The sequence below is a fragment of the Xiphophorus couchianus genome, chromosome 12 (assembly GCF_001444195.1).
Source record: "Xiphophorus couchianus chromosome 12, X_couchianus-1.0, whole genome shotgun sequence".
In the NCBI taxonomy this organism is placed as follows: domain Eukaryota; kingdom Metazoa; phylum Chordata; class Actinopteri; order Cyprinodontiformes; family Poeciliidae; genus Xiphophorus; species Xiphophorus couchianus.
The window spans coordinates 14,177,448-14,200,209 of NC_040239.1; the positions used below are offsets into that span (position 1 = coordinate 14,177,448).

Consider the following 22,762-nt stretch of genomic DNA (forward strand, 5'->3'; position numbering starts at 1 on the left):
CATATTGCCTTGTCACAGAAATAGCATGCAATGGAACAATAGTGTACACATTTTGTGTAAAATCATTTATACCAAAAAAATAATCAAAACATATGTTGAGTTTTGACAGTTTATTGTTGAAAAAGAAGCAAAGTAAGGTCAGACACAGCAGAAAATTAACATAATCATTCCATAAAACATGACAAATCTTTTAAAATGGTCCACATACCAATCAGAAAAATCAAACAAAATCAGCATTTATGTATGTCTAAATTCCTTAGTCTCCCTAATTTATTATCGCTCTGTAATTTATATCCAAACACTACAGCTGATTTGGAATTACTTCATATTCTTCATCTGAATGTATCTGCCGCCCCACCAAAAATCACCTATCCTCCCTCTTTAAAGTAAACACTTGTGTCAGTTTCTCATTTCCTTTCAGTAACAAAACGCCACAGACCTGTAATGGAGGTGCTGAATGCTACAAGCCAACCTGTGGTGAAGCAGAAGGAATGTAAATCTGATATATACTTCTCTTTTGTCCTTCAGACAGAAAAAAAAACCAAAACATTTAATATGTTGCTCAACAATAAACCCAAGGAGAAAACATCACAACATGGAGTGTGAAATCACACAGTACCTTCCAGACTGATAAAAGTTAGTAATCTGAAGTAAACATATCGCATCGCGGTAAACATCGGCTGACACCTCAAGGTTCATGGATCTTGCTGCCGCTATTTGAAGGAAGGTAAATTTGGCACTTTTATGCTTATGTCGCCGATGTTGATGTTTTTGGGCATTTCCGGGAGGTTCATGTTCTTTACCGCTGACACTGCGCGAGCCGGTGCTCCTGCGATGCCAGCCTGTGCAAACCCAAACACATATACACACACAAACACACACACAAGAAGATTTGATAAGAAACAAACCAGTGAAGCAAAAACATTAATAGAGATAACAGCTGAACACAAGAAGACACAGGACAGAAAACACAGCTGAACGAACAACAATCATCTGCTGACAAAATGCAAAAGCACTGAGACGGACAACATATGCAAAACATACATTCAGATGCCTTTAGAGCTTTATATGCACATGCATTTTCTATTTCTAGAATGATGGACATCACAACCAGAGCCAATTAGGAGTCAACTGTGAGGACATACTGATCTAAACTACTCATTCACTGACTGATGTACTGAGCAGAACTGAACATTCATCAAATGGACAAAAAGGCAGCATTGCTTGGAAAGTGAACCCACCAGAGGACTGTGGGCCGGTGGGGGTAAAAATGCAGGGAGAGAATTATGTGAAGCAGAAAAATGGATCTGGGTTTGAAGATAAATGATGCTCGAATAACCACGCAACTACAGAATGTAGGCGTCAAAGTTTTAGCCATTAATAATGCAGGTGATACTGTACCTCTAGATATGACTGTAGCTAGCATTTTTCTGTGTGAATACATTTCTGTGAGTAGAGATATTAATGTAGTGCCATGTACACATATATAGTAACATCTCAGTAAATTAGAATATCGCCGGAGGATTTATTTATTTTAGTAATTCAATCAAAAAGTGATATTCTATTTTACTGAGTTGTACATATAGCTACAAATTTTCTGTCTAGAAACATTATTTGAACAATGAGCCGTGTAAACATTTATTACATCTATCATTGATATTATGGGAAGGTTGTTAGTCTAATAGAGATAAACTACTCTCAGGGTAAAGGAGGCGCTAAACTCTAACACAGTGAATCTCAACAGGAAGCTCGACAAGGCAAATTTAGCCTCCAATAAAAGCATCAGACTAGGAAAATCTAAATATTTATAGAGGAAAAAGTCTCCCTTTTTCTTCTATGGCATAAAAAGAGGATTGAGAACCACTGCAGTTAGAGAACTCCAAAATAAATCTTTACTCGACAGACCCATAAATAACCAAACTGATCAGCAGTCCTGTACATTTATTATCTGAGAAAGACACTCAAAACAAGCTTAAAAAATATCACAGGGTAAAAAAAAAAGTATGTCTGGTATGTAGATAAATTCATGTCCTTCTTCCACGAGGTTGTTTCAATAGGCTTTTTGTCTAATGGGGATTCCTTCCTGTGCCAGGAATCAAGGACACTAGTGTTAGACGGGAAGACAGCCAGGTCGCTGAATGAGAGGAATGCTGATTCAGGGCAGAGGATTCAGAAATCACAATCATTGTCTTGCGGGAATTTGTCTGAAAACCACCTCTCTCGAAAAAGATAACAGTAATCTGATTCTGTGCACGAAGTTCGAGGCTTTAGATGAATTTAGCAGAATGCAATATTGTCCATAAAACTGCTGTAACAATGTTTCTTATCATCTACTGTTGAAAAATGTGTGCTACATGTGCTAAACTAAGTATTTACCCTGCTTAGTTTCTTTTGATCTGAGTTGGCTATTCTTAATAACTGTACAGTGTTATTTTTGTATGCAGTAAATCTGGCCTTACAGTACAGTCTTAGCAATATTTTTACATTTATTACCTCAGTTTGAATATGCAGAATTAAATTTGCATTATCTTGCTGCTGTTACACCTGAATTATCCCCATGTGGGACAATAACAGGACATTTCTTTTTTTAATCTATTTGGTCAGGATAACAAATTTTGCTGTATGATAAATTGTTCCAGACGTTATCACAATAAATAATACTACAAAAAAAATTTTAAAGGGTTTTATTGACTCTAATGGCCTTTATTTGATAGTGAATTGACAGGAAAGTGGATAATGAGAGAAGGAGGAAGACATGCGGAAAAGGCTGGGAATCAAACCTGCGACAGCCGCGTTGAGGACTAAGGCTTCCATATGTGGGTTGTGCTTAACCCCTGCGCCACCACAGCACCCAGTATTGTTGTTTTGAGACAACTTTTAAGTAATGCAATGGTAATGACAAAATAATGCAACATATTCTCAAAGATCAGTAAACTTTAAATTCTAATGAACATTTAACACTGGAACTGGAAGACATTTTAAATACCCCAAATAAATAAACAGACTGATAAATTTTCAAGACTTTGTAAACAAAATTTTCCTTCAAAAAGGGCTAGTTGAGAGCAAACCACCAAACTGAAGACTTCTATCATCCAGTTTTTGGTAGAAAGAGGGAAAAAAAGAGATAAACAATAAATCAGATAAATGGAAATCATTGAATTTGTTTCCATTTATCATGCGATTAATGGATTTTTTGATTATTGTGACAGGCCTACTTGTAACCTCAACCTTAGTCTGAAAGCTATAGAGATGTCTTCCTTTTGATCCATTATCCCGCTGAAGCTGCCATTGGTTCCAGTAGCAGAGAAACACCATAACCTGCAGGACACTAAATCCTAAGGACCAGGATAGAGCAACACTGGTTTAAATGACATCTTTCTGGGAGTATAGAGGTACAAGACTGAAGTTTCTTTGACTCTACTCTGCTGTCAAAATGTTTTGGTCTTAGTTGTAGAGTTAAATTGAGGCATTTTTGGGTCTGTCGTGAAAGATTCCTACTGTGTGTTAGTGTCGTCAGTTTACAGTTAGATGAAGGGCCATGTGGAGAGGGTCAAAGGGGACGTAAAAAGTTCAGTTAAGGTTACAGTGTTTGGTTGTAAATTTAGAAGTACCTGTGTCTACCTGTCCTGCCTGGTAGACTGAAAGATAAAGGTCTGTAAAGAGAGAGAAGAATGGAAAGAACTGGACAGGGTCAGGAAAAAGAGGAATGAGGAATGTTAAAGCAGATTAAAGTAATTACAGTTTATCTCCACAGATAGTGATAGGACCTATTGTACACCGCATCTGGAATCAGAAGAAATATTAACCTTGGTCCAGTTATTTTTATTTTTTATCTTTTACTTAAATCTTAATGAAAATAAAATAGAGCTATGGTATTTAGGTTTCACCAGATTGTAGGAAGGATAGCTTCATCCTTGCTTGCCAGACGCTGACCTTTAAACGAACAGTCAGATTGAATTAGCATCAGTGCATGAAAACCTCTGTGGTCTACGATAGGTCCAAAAAGGAAAAGACAGAGCAGCTCTCGATGTCAGAACAGTAAAAGACTGCTTACAAACTGACAATCGAACAAAAAATTATCTGTCAGGTTAAAAGCATACAATGAAACTCACATTAATGTAAAAAAAAAAAAAGAAAATAGACTAAATTAATACCTTTGATTAATACACAAAAAGCAGCCATCCAGCATTCTTTATCTTTGTCAACTAAAATGAAAACTTTTTCTTACTTGTGTTTAGTGCAATTGACCTTTTAGACATTTAATAAATCCTGCAAACAAAATGAAAAGATAATGATCTGACCGAATTGTCTCTGGCTGTTTCATTTCATTTTTCCACCAAGCAAAGGATTATTTGCTGGTCGAAGCTGAAAAAAACAATGCACTTTAACAAGGCTCTAAGCAGGGACACTCGATTAGAGATATGATGCAATAGGAAATTTTTACACAAAGAGCATCTAAAAACTTACATTTTCAAATAACAGGCCAGATACTGTAAACCAAACTTTAATGATATGAGATTTACCTGTGACAGATTCTGCAGATTCACTGGATAGTGGTACTCTTAGTGCAAAATGCACCAGATGCATGAATATTTTTAATAATGTGTGTTTAAGGCATAGACCATGTCTCACCCTGGTCAACATTAAGAAGCAGTGAAGCGGAAGGAGAAGGCTGAAGAGAGCACAAACACTCTGGAAAAGGTCGGGAGCATCCACAGAAAGTCGCTGGAGAGTAAGCATGCAGGGTGCAGCATACACACATGCCTGCATACTGTACACAACGCCTCAGAGAGGTGTGGAGGCAGAGTCAAGTCAGCCAGCAGGCAGAGACGTGCTCACCTCAGATTTCTCCATCTTGTTCTGGGCGTCCACCTGCGTGATGATTTCGTTCATGTTGGTCTCCAGGACCATCCCGCCCATCACCATCTCCGCCAGAATGTGGTGGACCTGAAGCAGGAGAGATCCAGAGCATCTTCAATATTTTAAGTCAAAGACAAACTGCTTACCTCTGTCCAATTTTGTCTGTTTCTTGACTATAAATACAGGCCACTAATGCCGTACAATCTAAACAATTGAGAAATAAAAAAAATAAATAAAAGATGTACAGACACATTCACAGAGTAAACAAATAAATTTACAAAGCTCAAACAAAGAAAGTTCTGCTCCTGGAAATGGACTGGTGAGCCAACGGCATCTCTCTGTTCGATGCCTGGGTCGATTACTGGTATAAAAACCAGTCAAAAGTTCCCAATTTGGTTTAACTATGACAGCAAACTGAAGTCTTTTGTAAAAATACTAGAGAAAGCCCCCCTCTGTGGCCTCATACTGCTGGTCAGCTGGTTCAAAGTGGGCTAATGCACTTCACTCTCCTGCAAACAAATCTGGCATCTTGGAAGTATTTTCTATATTTAAAAAAAACAACAACCACAGACTCTACTGAAGAACATAGTCTGACTAATTGTCCAGCTTATAGCAACCAGTTGTATCCAAGTTAGCAATAGCTGTTAATTAAATCATACATTTCGATTTGACATTCCTGCAAATACAGCAACACTGTTGGAATTTTGTTCAAAGTTATTTTGAAGCCCTTCTATTGACCGGTGCTCATTGTGCTCTGATGGAGTTTAAATAAGAAAGAACACATTTATTTAGGGTGAAATCATTGTGTATTTATGAATTATGTATTTATGAGCAGCAAGAGAAAAATGCATCAGATTCTGAAAGATCAGCAACAAAATATTCACCGTGTCCCGAAAGCACCTGGTAATTTGACACAAGAGAAGCAAACAGAACTTGCTGTGATGCGTGTCTGATGATTGTTGCACATTTCTTGAATCAAACATGTTTTGTGACTCATCTGTAATGTAGCCTGTTGTTGCTTTTCTACAATAAAGAATACAAACATCGTTTGAGCAGATGGCGATGTACATGCAGAGGTTAAATATATCTGAAATGCATCGGCTGTGTCCTTATTATGCAGTTTGGCTGCGGCAGACTGAAGACAGCAGCAGCTGGGAGTCATACAGAGGGTAAGTCCTGATGCAAGCAGCTCTGTGTTTGTAATGTTATGGTGGACAACAAAGTGCGTGTGTTTCTTTTTTGTTCTGACAGTACATCACAGAGTTCAGGCGACTACCTAAAACCCTGAATTTGCACAGTCTGATATATTTATTACTTCAATCAATGTGATTTTTTTTTAAGTGAATTTGTTAAAAGGAACATTTTTTATCCTGCACAAGGTTCCTCTCTGTTTCAGTCAGAGCTTGTTAGCTTTACAGTTGTTCTACGTCTTTTCAGAGCCCCTTTATGAAGAAATATCTTTTTTTAACTTTTAACTTCTTTTGCTACCATGTTTGTGGCAAACAGCCCTATTTAGACTGTGAAAGGAAGATAACTCTGACTATAACTCTGACAGTAAAGGCTTAGACTTGGGCATGTTTTGTTCAACCTGTAGTTAAAAAAAAAGAACATATTCGCATATTCTAGTCAGTGTTTTCAGTGAGTTTCTGAATTAAAATCCTTAAAGTTTGCAAAATATTCAAGAGAAACCTAGAATGAAGTCAGTCAAATCAGATAACACACACATTCACATAGGCCATTCAATGTTTCAAAAAGGTACAATACTAAAATATCACTTAATGTGAAGATAAATAGTTCTAGTGCATCCAAAGTATGTGCTTTTAATAATTAAACATCTGCTGCATTAAGGTTTTATGGTGAACTGTTATTTCTTTAAGATATCTAGTTTTCCTTAAGCGACCAATTGTAACAAAGATACATGAAGTCAAAAGTATCCGTTCCAGGGGTGCAACAGTACACAAAAGTCACAGTTCAGTACGTTTTCGGTTCGCTTCATTTCAAGAGAAACAAATAAAAAGTGGCCTTCATTCAGCTGACCCCTACATGACCTCTTACAGCCTATTTAGTGACATAAGCAAGTTTTTATGACAAGCAGTTATACTGGAGTCTATTTGGGATTTGTCAAAAAATGTGGAAAACCACCATACACTCTTTTCTTTTACACATAAAAGGCGTATATTTTTGCAAGGCACTGTGTTTTCTGAATCTAATAAAGCATACAATGCCTTTAATTACCACAATATGGGCTCTTTAAATTATTAATAACATGAAATACCATATATGATATAAAACTAGCTAATCTAACTGTGTAATTAACCAATGAACTCATTACATCACATCTAATCAGCAGTATGTTCTGGTTTTAGGTTGTTTTTAGGAAGTTGGTTGTAATAAAACCATCAGATGTTGTGTAACATGTTCCAATACGTGATTGTTGATCAGACAAGCAGAGCACGATAAATCGGGCCATAATCACTAAAGGATATTATTACAACAGTATCATAAATAATCAGGATGAGTCTTGAACAAACATGATCATAAACATTACATAAAGGAATGACACAAATTCCTACCTTGTCTACATGAAAAATTAAGTCAAGCTCACAGACATTCTCGAAGCATTTGTCCAGCGTTTCCACGAAAACCTGAAATTAACATAAAACAAGCTAAGAAACACTCTAAAAGCAAACCAACAAACAGTAACCAATAATGTCAAATCTGCAGGGTTTTACCTGGATTAAGTCTAAAATTCCTAATTCACTCTCTGATGAGTCGACACAAAACACGAAGTACAAGGTGGCGTAGTGTCTGTAGATCAGCTTGTAGTCCAATCCTCCAATCAACCTGAGATGCAAAGAACAAAAAGTGAATTAAAAAAATAGAGTTGAAATGATCATGTTTTCCTGGCCAACAACAATCCAAGCCTGGATTGGTTAAAACTGGAATCAGCAGCTTCATTTTTTAAGCATTAAAAACACACAATAAATAATTAGATCCAGGTTTCGTGACAGAAGTAGTATTGATTGATTGATGCATATCGATCAATGAGCAATAGTTTGTTAAAACTTTATCAAAACGTATTTCCAGAAATTAATCTCGACTCCTTTTGATCTTGATGACATCAGCTCCAATAGGTTAAACATTATTAGGACATGCACTTTGGCCTGAGCTTGACCCATAAAACCTTCAGAAACAAACATGTTATGACAGACAAAACAGAAGGTGAAAAGCAACAGGATGTTTTCTGCTATAAAGGTACAGATAGGAAACTATATACTCTAAAAACAAAAGATATGAGAAGCAGTGAGTCTGATCAAGGGTTTGATAATAAAAAAAAAAAATCTGTTGCTGCATTTCTGTTGCCACAGGAAATGTTGCAACCCTTACGAAACCTGTGCAATAACTCAACTGCCTGCTAATACAGAGACATTTGGAGTGCTTTTACAAATGTATTATTATGACCAGTTAAACGTTTTGCAGTGAAGTGCTTCACTTTATTGTTTCACACTTATCAATCAAATGAGCAGCAGGATGTCAAGAGAGGAAATGCGCACAAACACTCTGCAGCCACTCATTAGTGAGTAATGAATTACTCTTGCAAGAGACCTAATGTGCAGATGGATTTCGTAGCATTGAGACTCGTTGCAAACAGTTTCAGTCACCTGTAGGTCATTACTTACAATCCGCCTTCTAGGAAATTGCAGACGTTTTCGTCTCTTTTCGAGACCAAGTGGAAAGTTTCCCTGATGATCTGTTGCTCTGTGTCTTCATTCTGCACAGAATAAAGAGAGACGTTCAAAAAAAAAAATAATTTCTGGTCTTTAATTTAGTTTGTTTTTTTATGAAAGGTTATAAACACAGATGAAAACATGCACTGAATGGTTAATTGATAATGTTCTTAACCTTTGCTTGATTTTTAACTGAGCTGAGAAAAATCCAATAAAGCATATAATAATGCTCGATGCATTTATGGACTGAAAATGGTGGAAGTTTTTACTTCTGGTGCAATTAATGAATGGAGATTTTTGTTCCCCACCTGTCGATCTGATCAGATGTTTTATTTTTTTTTAAATTATCCGATTCTGAACTCTTTCTGACTGATAGGTGCATTTTTAATAAAGAAGTGATAAACAACATGTTGAAAGGCAGAGCTGTTGGGCAAATAAGTCCTCAAAGATTTCTTTTAAATACTCCTAAATCAGCAGAAAGTGATTACACATGCCAATAGTACACAGAGGTCACGAGGAAGAGAATTCATATCAGATTTTGGACCATATCAGAGTTATGTCACATGTTCTTCAGGGGAGAAAATGTTGCTTAAAACAACATATTTTTAAAGTGTTTGAAGTTAGTCTTCAAACACAGATTTGTGACTTAACATTGTTTTATTGAAAGTCCTACAGCGAAAGGGAGGGGAAAAAACCCTCTAAATCTCCTACAGTGAGGCAGCATTACCAAAGGGAGTAAATAACTCTCTGGGGGGCCCGAACGGATCAGTGAGTTCGAGGAGAAAGGAGACGGCAAATACCCAGCGTGCTGGGGGCAAAAAACTGGTCATGTGACCTGCAGAATGGGACCAGCAGCTTTAACTGTATTTACAGTTTAATGATCCAAACAAGAGCAGCAGTGAGAGACTGAAAATGACAAGCTTCTGAATTTTTCATCATGATGTTCAGTGATTTATAAAACTCTGATTCAAAGTGAAACATTCTGCTCCCTCCTTATTTCGGGTTAACATAACAAAAGCTGTCTGAAAAGTCTAAAATAAATCTTGCACGGGAAACTTTAAAGAAATACAAGTTTTTATTTGAGTATGTTTATTCAGATGCCCCAAATGAAAATGTAAAGTAACAACAGCTTAAAAATAAAAATCACATTTTCTGCAGTTATTAGCAGCCTTAACACAAAAACACAGTTCAAGCCTTTTGTAGTGTATATATTTATAATTTGATCCAGGTTAAATAACTTCCATTTAGGACTTCCCTGGGATATAAACATGATGTGACACACAGACACATTCTTAAGAGAGCAATAAGCAAGGAAAAGAAAATTGTCAAAGGTCATGGTGGGAGAACTTCATCCAAGATGACTTGGAGGAGAACAAATATAAATAACTCATTTTTAGGCATTTACCATGGGAGCCAATAACAGTGGAAGGCACTGTGTGGATTTTGCTCTATAAAAATAAAAGAAATGCAGCAAAGAATAAGACATTAATGTAGGAGGAAGGGTAATTAGAGCCATTTAGCAATACAGTAGACTCTAATGGACCTTTAATTGCTAGAGTGCATTCTAATAAAGTGCTTTTTATCCTTATGTTGTTTATAAATAATAAGTAGACTGTGTAGCTAAACAGTAACATAGACATATTTTAAATAAAGTCGCTTTACTTTCATGTTCAAACAGACATTTGCTGGTCATTTGACACCTATGAGAATATCACACACAGACAACATCCAGTGTAAAGCAAAATCATCTATATTTATACTAAACCCCCAGTATGAATGTGGCCTGTTTATTTGCAATCTCTGTATCCTCTTCCATTCAACAAACACGCATCATTCATGACTTTTCCATCAACAGCAGCAAACGCAGCCCCTCCCTATTCCAGATAATAAAGATAGTTCTCTCAGCTCACAGCAGCCCACACAGTGTGTGAAATAAAATCTCCTGCAGACGGTAAACCAACACCTTGGCTTACAGAATAACAGATGGTGTCTACACAGCCTTCTTGTAATCCAATCAGTCGCAACTGATCCTCCTCAAATGTGTACCAATCATTGTCTGCCTCAATAAACAGGTTAAATATGAGGTGGAGAATTAATAGGACGCCTTATTTTATTTTTAAACAAGACTGTCGATAGTTTGGTCAATAGCAGAAAACAGAGGTCAGAGTCAATTTGTGTTTTGCAAAGCTGCTGATATCTTTTTGCAGATGTGTGTCTGCAGTTTTCCTCCTCCCTGCAGACACACATCAGGGTCTGATGGGACAAAAATGTCCCAACAGACCACTGGACATGTCTTCAAAATTCAAGATCTTTGATTTGTAATTGGCTTTTTTCAGCAAGTCATAAGAGATATTATTATTTGCAATGTTATTCTTGTGTCAATTTTGGAATTATGGACAATTAAATCAAAGCCAGTTCTGGATGTTTTCTTTGGAGTAAAAGACTTGTATGTAAAACAAAAAACATTTTTCTAACATTGAAAAGACCAACATATGCACTATTTGAAAATGTGAGTAACACATTGTATACATAATAGAGTAATAAAAAGATTGGACTTATTCATGGTGGGTAGAGCACTTTGTAGCAAAACATCCCTACCACATGATTTTTTTTTTTTGCAGTTTTATTTATGTGCCAATCTTTAAACTGTGGCTCAAAACTTAAATAAGATCATAACCCATTCTGAATCTTAAGCATGTCTGGATGTTTTTTGGAGAAAAAGACAAAAATAATTGAAAAAAAGTTTAACATGTTTAACATCAAACAGACCAATATGAAGATACAGCTGTGGAAAAATTAAAGAGACTACTTAAAATGATAAGTTTCTCTGATTTTACTTTTTATAGGTTTCCGTAAAAACATTGTTCTTTTATTCTACAAAATACTGACAACATGTCTCCAAAGTTCCAAGCAAAAATTTAGTATTTATTTGCATACAATGAGAAATGCTCAAAATAACTAAAAAAAAAAAAACATGCAGTGTTTTCAGACCTTTCAGAAAACAAGTTCATTTAGAAACGACAATACTAATGCTTTAACTCAGAAATCAATATTTGGTGGAATAACCAGGAGGTCTTCAATGGGGCTCTGTGCAGTAGGCTCTTCATTTTTTTTTCCAGAGCTGTACATATTAAAAACACATTAGAAACACATAATAATAATAATAATAATAATAATAAACTTAAAACGTTTATGATTAAAGTTGCTGTTTATTGTTGGATGGGCTATTAGGGGTGGGGTCACACAGGGCACCTTGCCATCAAGAACCGCCACTGATGTGATGTACAAATCCAATTAAGAGAAGTCAGCACTGCCTGCTCTGCAAAGACTATTACATAACCTGACCATTTTATATTTTAGTTTTACCAACAGAGCAGGTACTCAGAGGAAATAAAGGCTAGAGTTCAACACGAGTTACTCACAAGGGCGTCATTAAAGTCATGTGACACAAACACTAAACTCACGTCAGCCACACAGCTGGATGTTCACATGAAACCAGCATAAAACAGGGAGCAACCCTCTCCTCATACTGGCTCAGGCTGAATGAGAGAGCCTCGTTTTGGATTGCACATCTTTAATTATTCAGTGTTTTCTTTAAAGGGCATCGTGGAGTAGACGTTTATACGACTAAAAAAAACAATAAACACACATGCTTCCTACCAGCCAGGAAGCTTTCAGCGGTGGTAGAATGTGTCCAGACCACTGATTTCATTAGAAAGTGTCACGTTTTAAATTATTAATCGACTTTTCTTTTTTTTTTTCTAATTAGCTCGCGGCGAAAAGTGGAAATAAATACCCAAAGTGGCTGAAAGAGCCTGTTTTTACTCACATAATGTTCGTAGAATTTAGAAAGCCTCGGTTTGCCGTGGTTGTTGAATATTAAAATGGCTTTAATCATGATTGTAGCTGAAGGGGGGAGGCGGACAGCGCGGCGGCTTCAGCCTCTACTGGACTGGGTTCTGTCGGATCCGGAACGAGCCGGACCTGACTGGGTTTCAGGGCTTAAAATCCCGTCTGGATCTGATGGTTTCCAGGTTCGCCGGGCTGCTACTTCTCCATCGTCTCTGCACGGAAATATTCCACGTCAAGAGAAGCAGTCATCCGCCTCTTCTTGCTACGGAAGCCGCGATGGATTAAAACGCTTGTTTTCTTTTTTTTTTAGTTCAATTTTCTTTTCGGGTGCGTGACGCCAGAATTATCCACACGGGGGCGATGCGGAACACAAATTGTAAACACTCATTAGTTGAGCTGATTTTCAATAAAAAAATACAAACCTGAATCATAAACTCTGATTGGCCCTCTGAGTGTATTTGCTTTTGCTTGTTTCTTTATATTTAAAAGGGGTTTAATTTAATTATTTTTATTATTATTTTAAGGTCAAATCAAAAGGAACACTTTAGAAAACATTTTTCACAGTATAGATTAAATATTGAGAGCCTAATTATACAGTTAGGACATTAAAATCAATCCATCCATCCATGTATCCATTTCAGGTTGATTAATTTTAAGTAAAACGCTAAAGATAACACAGTTTGGGGGAAATGGTATTTTATTTTAATACCAGTTGGGTGAATTCCCAAAGAGCTGTTAAGTGAAACGTTGCCTTTTAGTAGATGATCAACTTAAGGTTGCACATTAAGCGGGTCTTTCCTTCTTTTTTGTTTAGTTTCTTAATGCCATAACTTTTTAATACAGTTTATCTGCAGCATATAGCATTTTCTAAGCCTAATACTTTTTGTCTCCTTGTATTCCTCACTTTCATTACCCTTTTAAGCTAAAACAAATATGCAAAATATGTCATGTGGCAGTCAGGTATAAGGACTAGATGGATCATCTCGAGTTGAGCAGATGGATCCATGAAGCATCATCTGGTTAAGGGCAAATTGCTCTCCTGCTGTGGTCAACATAAACATGCAGTGGAGGCCGGTGCCAATTAGAGCGCTATTTAAGGCCCTTCAGATGATGAGGATCAGCGATCAGTGCACTGGCAGAGAAGAAACCAGAAGAAATCAAAGCAAAACAAAGGGAGAAAGAATATGGAGTTCTTAAAATGTAATATATATATATTAAAAAGATTCCCCTTCTGAATGAGCTTGGAAAAAATAGTAACATATAACTAGAGAGTAATTTGCTTAGCTCTTTATGAAGTGAGGTCAGTAGTTTCTTTAAAAATCTCCAGATTTTCTGAAAACCATGTAACTTAGATTAATGCAATACACATAACAAAACAATGTTGAGCAACTCCAAATAAATAACAATAAAACTGGGTGAGGGCAAAAGCTCAACAACTTCAGCTGGAGCTCAGGGGTAATTGGAAAAAACCTATTTTGTGTTGATGCACACATGGTGTCTCCACAAAGGCAATGTAAGACAAAAAGACCTGCAGTATCTGGATAAGATCCAGAAAATCCTCAACCAACCCATCCAGATGAATTCACAGATGACTGTAAGAGTTAAAATGGAAATTCTTTCAGGAGTTCAGTTGGAATATTTTTTTTTTTTTTTACATATGGAAGTTCATATAATCAGCACAAGCCTGTTTGCTACAAATGGAAACTGGTATTAACTTAACTGAAGATCTTATTGTTACTGAATGCTGTTTTTTGGCTTTGGAGCTTTCATTCAAACTTTTTATTTATTCATTTGTTTATTTATTTATTTGTTTGTAGCATGAATGTAAACCCAGTCTGCAAATTGACTTTAAGGAAATCTAAACTGACTAACTTTGTTAGCATTTGTGAGATGATAGTTGCAGAACTTTTAAAAGAGGAGATTCCATGCGAATGCCTCACATGTTTAAATTGTTTTATGTAAAAAGTTGGGATATTTTCTGTAAATTGAGCACAACTTCAAAGAATTAACAAAAATGTGTTTTGTGAAACTTTTTACTGAATTGGAGGCTGAACCTTTGAAAACTTACTAAAGGTTTATCTATAGTAGACCCAAAACCAGTTGAACAGTTTCATTTGAGCCACCTACAAATCACTGGCATGACTTTATAGGTGCAGGTAGTTCTTGCTGCAGGCTCTAAAGCCCCACATGCGCTTCAACCAGTGGGAGGAGCTGCACAACATCTGGGACTGATGATGTGGCAGCTGTTCCTGAAACTTGGCTCAAGCCCCCATTCAAAGAAGGTTCTCCACTTTTCATGCTGCCTGTAAACATGGTGGCCTGCCTTCATCTCAGCCAGGGAGGATTTTTCCTCTGACACAGTGCCACATGTCGGATGACTGAAAATAATAGGCGTGTTTTCCTGCTGCAGCATCACAGCTCACCTGATTCCACCCACCACCATTCAAGAATTATTTTAAAATAAAAATATTTGAGTAAACTGTCTGAATAGGTTTTAGAAAAAAAAATACTGAAATTGCTTTCAAATCAGCATTGCTGTGATATTCTGCATTTCTTGGGAGCGAGTGCACAGCAACATGCAGAAAACAAACAGTGTACACTTTGTCTTCACCACACATCAACCATAATTACCTGCTTCTTTTTATTCTTTTTTTTTTTTGGCAGGAGAGGGAAAGAGATGATTCCACCTGTAGAAAAAGCTTATGATGAAGTTACATAAGCTCAGGCAGCTCCCACAGCATACCAGACATGATGGAAAAAAAACTACTTGCAGGTCAATGTTAACACAGCCAGACAAGTTAAAACACGAAGGAGACGGTTGAGCTGCAGAAGAATATGGATGCAGAAAATATCTGTGACTTGATGCTTTTTGTGAAATGTGTGAGAAGTCAACAAATAACCAAATGTATCCAAATGGTTCACTGAGGCTTTTTGAATAATTTGAAATATTTTCCCCTCATGAGAAAATAATTAGTAATTTCCAGCATATCTTACACCCATTGAGATTTTATTTTACATTTTGACGCACTACAAGCAGTCTTGACTTTGACTATGCCATTCTAATAAAAGAACACGCTGTCAGATTTAAACCTTTTCAAAATCCCTCCGTTTGGGACATTTTAGGGTTGTTTTGGTATGTCAGCCTCCACCCGGTTCAAACTCTTATGCAGCTTCCAATGGGTTTTTCTTCAGTATTACCTGGTATGTTGGACCAGCTGACCTGTCCCTGATACAGAAAAAGAATCCCCAGAGCATGATGTCACTACCATTATGTTTCACAGAAAATCACAATAACATAAATTCAAGTTTGTGGCTGCAAGGTGGAAAAACTTCAAGCCTCATTCTGTAGAGAATATCATGCAACACCTAGTTTGTTACTTCTCAGCCTTTTTTCCCACGTTTATCTCCTCCTCCCCCTCTTGTTTGTGAGTCTGTTCTCTGAAAACACCTTGGACAGTGAGTTTGTTGATTGTGTGATGAGAGGCTGCACAAACACAGGGTGCATAGACTATTGTTGGAGGAATGCCTGAGAGAGAGAGAGAGAGAGATAAAAGCGGGGTGGAGGGTGTGTTTGTGACAACGTGGTGGAATTGGACTCATGGATTAGCTCAAGCTGGCAATGTAAGAAAAAAGTATTAGATTGGTTTAGAAGAAATCTAAGCTTATTTTTACAATAAAGGATTTCTAACAAAGGTGCACCCAGTTACTTTCAAAATAATCTGAAATGCACTAATGGAGAATTTCATTTAGTAAGCCATGAGCGTTCACCTTCTCTTCCATAGTGGTACAGTCCATCACCGGCGCGTCCCCAAATTGCTGCGCCAGCCTATAAAACTTCCCAACAGAGCAGATAAATCAGAAGTTTTCATCCGACGCGAAACAAGCAGGGGAAAAAAATCAAATTAAAATCCTCCTGTGCAGTGCAGACATGGAGCAAACCGAGGTGGTGAAGCCCGAAACTCTGGACGAGCTGACCGCAATTCTGCACAAGATCTTCGAGAGTGACAACATCAATGTGGAGGAGGTTCAAAATATCATGGAATCATACGAGAGCAAACCTCACGAATGGATGAAGTATGCAAAGTTTGACCAATACAGGTAATAAAAAAAATCTGCATTTACACTGGGATTCATTTGCAGATAGTAATTGCATTTTTACGCTTTGTTTTATTTATGTCAGAAGTATATTTAATTCAGCTTTTATTTTATATAGAAAAAAAGGAAATGTGTTTTTAAAATAGGCCAAGTAAACTCTGTTGTTAAAGTTTGTTCTCTTTAAATGAAGAAAACTGGGAATGAAAGGAGCTATTTGTTGTCTCCATCTAGTGCGACAGCTTCCAGCATACCTTATTTAAATAAAAAAAGAACCTATTTGCATAATTTATTCGAATTTAGAATTATTTCCAATATACACGAGCAGTTTTCAAGAGAATGAGGAGCTTAGTCCTTGATACAGTGAATGTAGTTCTCTAAAATAAAGAGCGCTGTTCTTTCAAAGAGAAAAACTGAAGATTTTCCTGCAGATTTTTGGGTTCGTTTGGACTCGATGAAAGGCGGGTGGAGGGGACCCGACGGGGGAATCCAATCAACACACAGGACAGGCACACACCCGCTCACCCGTTCCACGCACCTCCGTCGTGCGTGGAACGGACGACTGTGCGCAAAAATCCAATAACACCATGTCTCCACTGGAAAAACACTCACATGACGCACACTGGCTTTTTACAAGCTGGGGGGTTAAATTTTGTGTTTTTATGAGACGAATAAAAGCAATACCTTCAGAGGGCAATTAATTTTTAGGTTTTGATGACTCAAAATTCATATTTTAAGCATTTGTATCTGTCTACCGGAAATTATTATTATTATTATTATTATTACTAGTTTTAGTCTCATTATTATTTTTTGTTGTATGTTATTTTTTACACATTAGACAATAAAATTACTTTTAAAAATAAGGCTGGCATTCAGATCTTGAGATATTTTTATTATTTTCTTTAAGCAAAATAATGTATTCTTCGAAATAAACTCTGTGTATCATGCCATGCAAATTGTTAAATTGGTAAATGCTAATATCTAATACTTAAGTAATTAAATATTTTATGTGAAAATAACCAATAATAATAATAAACACTTTCCACTATAAAATATATATTTCTGAAACTAGTTTTTGTCATCAAAATCTCATGTTCAAACAGTGACTCTCTTGAAACTATTTTTTTCTGTCAAGCTAACACCAAAGTTGATGTTAAAGCCATTTTCTCTGTTCTAATTCAGTGAGTCTCTGTTGTTTTATGCAGATACACGAGGAACTTGGTTGATGAGGGTAATGGGAAGTTCAATCTCATGATTCTCTGTTGGGGTGAAGGACATGGCAGGTGAGTTTACATAAATCACAAAAGTAGTTTTTTTTAAATCTTTTGTTTCGCACATTTACACCAGTTTTAATTCATCATCATGGTATGATTCTTCTTGGTTTAAATACTGCAGGTCAGATATTTCAGTGTTTCATCTGCTATGAGTTACATTAGTTGCCTTGTGAGCAAATTCAAACATTATATAACTTTGCAAAAGAGGTTGTGATGAGGTCTTATCACAAACACTGAAGATCACACATTTATTTTCAGATTAAATCTCTCTGCAGGTATTCTATAGGCAGAAAACTGACATATCTCTGAAAGGTCAGCGCTTGCACATCCTGATGCCGAAGGCTTGTGTGCTCTTTGACACTTTGCAGTAGTATCCACGACCACACAGACTCTCACTGCTTCCTGAAGCTGCTGCAGGGACAGCTGAAGGAAACGCTGTTCGACTGGCCGGACCGCAAGTCACACGGAGACATGGTGCAGAAATCTCAGAGGATCCTCCAGGAGAATAAGGTCGCTTACATCAACGGTAAGAAAGAAAACTGGTTCCTTTTTTTTTTTTTTTTTTTTTTTGGTTGGTACTGCAGCCTTTCACCTTTCAACATTCTATTGCTTTTGAGTTGACTTACAGCATAGATATGTCCTATTGACCAATCATGTCCTGCTTTGACTCATGTGAGAGATGCAGACGTAGAACATCTCAATAAAGCAGACATTACCACACGGTATTTCAACTTCAACAGTTACACACCGGTTAGTGTGATGCTAAATAGGTCTATCGCTACTTCCCAGTTAGTTGTGTCTGCACAATGAACACCATTTAGTTCTCCGCTCTAAGTCCACGCTGTGCAGCAAATGGAGCCTGAGTGTGATGTTTAGTGTCAGACTCGCATCTTTCCAGAGACGCCATCTCTAAACATGTCTCTGTGTTTCAGACTCCATTGGTCTGCATCGTGTAGAAAACGTCAGTCACACAGAGTGCGCCGTGAGTTTGCATCTGTACAGTCCTCCGTTCGAGACCTGTCAGACCTTTGACCAGCGAACGGGCCACAAGAACACCGTCAAGATGACCTTTTGGAGCAAGTACGGAGAAAGGACTCCATATGTGAGTAGTTTATCTGAATCTGATTTTAAGTAAATGTATTAATGCATCTATAAAAATAGTTAAACATCTACAAAGCTGGATGCTTAATTTCTCATAAAAGTATTTTTGAGATATCGTCTTCCTTAAATTGGCACGTTCCTCAAGAACCTGTTTCTAAATGGATTTTTGCATGCTTTAAAAATAATTAATGGATATAAAATGTATATATAAATGTAATTACATGAATGCAAATGTCTAATGTATCGAATATTAGGCAAAACAACTGAAAAAGCAGGCCTTTTTCAAATTTGCCGTATTATTTTTTCAGAATGTATGTATTTTAGACAGAAAGCATAAGGCCAAAGAAGTGAAGCTTTTGGGAGAGTGAGTTATTCAACTCAAACCCCATAAAAGTTGGGTGGGCTTTCATTGATTTTTTTGTCAACTGAAACAATGACTGTTGTGACATGATGATTTTAGGTTCATTCCTGCAAGAAAACAAACATGATCATTTGGTGATACGTTTTTGCCCGACAGACAGAGAGGATGTTATAAAAAAAAGCGTCAGACTAGAAAAGTGTAGACTATTAGCTAAACCCAGACTTTCCTTCCCCCACAAACGATGCCCCTAGAGAGGGAAATGGGAGGTTTTTATGGTTTCTTGCTACGCTCAGTAGATGCAGCCCATAAGAACTTCAAACAGCATTCCCTTTAATTAATGTGACCAAACTTCTGACACATTTCCACTTACCCTTGCTGCACATTCCATGCATAAAGCATTTCCATTTCATCTTATCATTTTACAGATAAGCTAAAATGAATTTAACTTTAACTTTAAGAAGTGTTTATTCCTAATTTGGGAGTTGGATAATACAGTCAAATCACGAAAATATTCAATTCTAGAATGTTGTCTGCTTGTTTTTGGCCATGCTGCCTTTGACATCGGCCTTATCTGTAATCTGCACTTTGTATAAGCATACCTTGACCATAAAACTTTCAAGTTGGTTCAATAGATTGCAACACAAAACAGGACAGATAAGATAAGTAAATGAGCGTGAGCACACAATGAACTTAACCCAACATACACCCGACGCTCTGAGCAGCAGCTGTGGTCTGAGTTTTTTTTTTAAATTTATTTTATTAATTGGACAGTATGCTCAAAAGGTATTCACCTTCATACAGATCTCTTCTGTTTTTGCTAATTAAATTAACAATTAAATGTTTCAGATCATCAAACAATTCTTATATTAGACAGAGGTAGACAAGTAAATGCAAAAAACTATTTTCAAATTATTGTTGTATTTATTTAAAACAGTAATTGCTCCTTTTGTTAAATCACTAATTGTTATGAAACACATTTTTTGAAAAGTTTAGTTCAGTTTCTCTACCCACAGCCAAGCCAGATTAATGTCAGACTTTTAGAGCTACTCGCAGGATTCACAAACTGACAGCATTTAACACTGGCAAAAAAAGATCTCAAAAGCCAACACATCATGCCCCTATCTAAAAGAAATTCAAGAATAGATGAGAAAGTTTCTGGAAATAGTTACTTTATGTGTTAATGGCAGAGGAACAACTTATCATTACAGGAAAACTCTTTATCCATTGTCAACAGTGGCTACTAGTTTGAGCTTTGCCCTTGGGAAGAAGCAAGGAAGAGGAGCATCACATACATAAGCATGATTGACAGCACTACGACCCTCCTCCTTGCTCTCATTGGTTGTTTCTGATGGAGTTGTGTATTTCTGCAGATAGAACTAGGAGAACGCAGAGCAGCTTGATTTTTTTTATTTATTTTCAGATTATCTGCCTCACACTATGCTTTCATGACATAGTGACAGTTTTAACAAATATGTAAAAAATATTTGTTAAAACTGTCTCTTTGCTAATGTTCAAGATTCCACATTAGCAAAGAGACTCCTTAAGATAACCAAAGACTATTTCATTTACCAAAATGAAACAGATTCCTAAGATATGTAAAAAATATTATGTAGGTTGATGAGATCATCATAATCTTATGTGGATACCCTGTTTCATCTGACATAAAGCTAAGAGAACATTTAATAAAATTACATTATTTTCTTCCCCAGAAATAAATAATTCAGGGTTGTTCATCATAAATGCTTGAAGCACTAACTTTTTTTTTTTTTTACACAGGGACAGGTTGTTCCCTTAATAAATAGTCATTTGAAAACAGCTTTTTTTATTTAGTCAGATTAATTTTGATTAAAACATGTTTGATCTGAAACATGTACAGTAAGTGACCTGTAAGGGTCAATAACTCTTTTTACAGGACTTATATTTTTTTTAAATGAATGCATTCACCTCACTTTTTCTCTCTTTTCTAAGACCTCAGTTTCACAAGAGAACAACTAGACGTCACGTAAAGGGCCTCCAGCAGATGAAGACATTTTCATTTAGAATGACGGCTGCATGAAATTAATTCAAAGGAAAAACCAGAAAAAGGTGAACCCACAAATGGCCATGCTTCCCATTGGAAAATCAGGAGTGGACCGGTTCAAAATGGACAATCCGCTAATTGGAAATGCTTTATCGCTGCCCAGTGTGAACTTGGCAAATACTGATGAGCACAGGACGAATGCATGAATAGGCTTGGACGTGGATTGAATCTGCCTTTTGTTTGCTTGGCCTGAAGAGAGCCTTTTTCCTACAATAACAACATTCCTGTCTGTCCACTACCTGTGTAACAACACTTTTGTAAAGTTGACTCGTAGTCAAACCTTTGCTCTTCAATGTTTTTAAAAAGAGGAAATATTACTGTTTTAGAAATTCTCTTTTGTTTTCACAAAGGGGCAACAAAAAGCATCTGTTGTGTAATGAACAGTTTCGTTGTCAATCACTCTTTTATAGCTGTACTCACTGCTGATTCATGCCACTCAAAACTGTCTTAAATCTGTAGAAAGCTGAGGATTGTGACCTGTACAGTTTACCTGCAAAAAGTTTGTTCTGTTTGCGTTGGGAGTAAGAAGTGTAAAGCTTTAGAGTTTTGTTGTTTTTAAACATGTGATGCTTGTAATTTATTTGCAGAGTATCCTGTACTCTGAAAGAGTTTTTAAATCGGCAAGCTTTTAAATGTGTTCATGCCAATAGAGCAACGTGGAAAACCTATTTTGTATTATTAGAAGATTAAATGTTTATCTAAAAACTCAGGATTTTTATTTTTCCTGTATTTCTATAGTGTGCAATATTTCACAGCGCTGACTGTTGCATACTTCCATCACTGTAGAAGAATAAACACTATCTCATTTTCCCACATCTTCAGCCTGTCTTTATTTTTAAGCATTAAGTAGTGTATCAAACTGCTAAACAAGAAGAACATCCAGTTCCACAAGCACAAACAACAAAGATAGTACCACCATTAAATATTAAAACACTTTTCTCAAACACTATAACAAGACTTTAACTGTGAACTCTAATATTGCAGTTTATGAACAGATCACGTGTATAGCTCTAATTTTGGCATACAAACATTTGAACACCCTCATCAATCTGTAGTTTAGTTTGAGGGGAATTATTGATCGACCGTTACCTTGACCAATAAAGAGATGACACAAGACTGCCTAGATAACTGTATTTGATGTGTCTGCAGACAGTTAAAAGACAGTTAAAATCCTGCCGGTCAGAATATAAGGTGACTGTGTCATACTGTGAATGTGTTAGCAACTGAATTGCAAAGATAAGATGCTACCAAGAAGTGCCTACGTGCACAGATTCATTTTTCCATGTAGCTGTGTCATTGTGTTAGTTATATCTGGTTACATTCGTTCTGTCAGTGAGTGTTTTTTCACACTGCATTTCAGAGCCTCTGTATGATACATGGCTATAAGGTCATCCTTTATATTTAATAGCATTTT

The 22,762-nt window shown here is 36.6% G+C and overlaps 2 protein-coding genes across 3 annotated transcripts; one reads left to right on the forward strand and one right to left on the reverse strand.

Annotated features, from left to right (window-relative positions):
- Nucleotides 1–95: 95 nt before the first annotated feature.
- ap3s1 (adaptor related protein complex 3 subunit sigma 1) lies at nt 96–12,771 on the reverse strand. 2 transcript variants are annotated; one of them, XM_028034106.1, is made up of 7 exons: nt 12,418–12,771; nt 8,541–8,632; nt 7,593–7,704; nt 7,434–7,505; nt 4,840–4,947; nt 3,612–3,653; nt 721–842 (listed from the first exon to the last, which is right to left on the reverse strand). In XM_028034106.1, the coding sequence occupies exons 1-6, from the start codon at nt 12,484–12,486 to the stop codon at nt 3,618–3,620; spliced, it is 489 nt and encodes a 162-aa protein (XP_027889907.1). In that variant the 5' UTR covers nt 12,487–12,771; the 3' UTR covers nt 721–842; nt 3,612–3,617. The 2 variants fall into 2 exon arrangements, with proteins under 2 accessions (XP_027889906.1, XP_027889907.1); XM_028034105.1 differs by lacking the exon at nt 3,612–3,653 and having other exon boundaries at nt 96–842; nt 12,418–12,739.
- Nucleotides 12,772–16,018: 3,247 nt separating this feature from the next.
- On the forward strand, nt 16,019–22,163 carry cdo1 (cysteine dioxygenase, type I). Its single transcript, XM_028034715.1, has 5 exons — nt 16,019–16,538; nt 17,738–17,815; nt 18,175–18,332; nt 18,739–18,908; nt 21,237–22,163. Exons 1-5 carry the CDS (start codon nt 16,369–16,371, stop codon nt 21,261–21,263), a joined length of 603 nt encoding a protein of 200 aa, XP_027890516.1. The 5' UTR covers nt 16,019–16,368; the 3' UTR covers nt 21,264–22,163.
- Nucleotides 22,164–22,762: the final 599 nt, after the last annotated feature.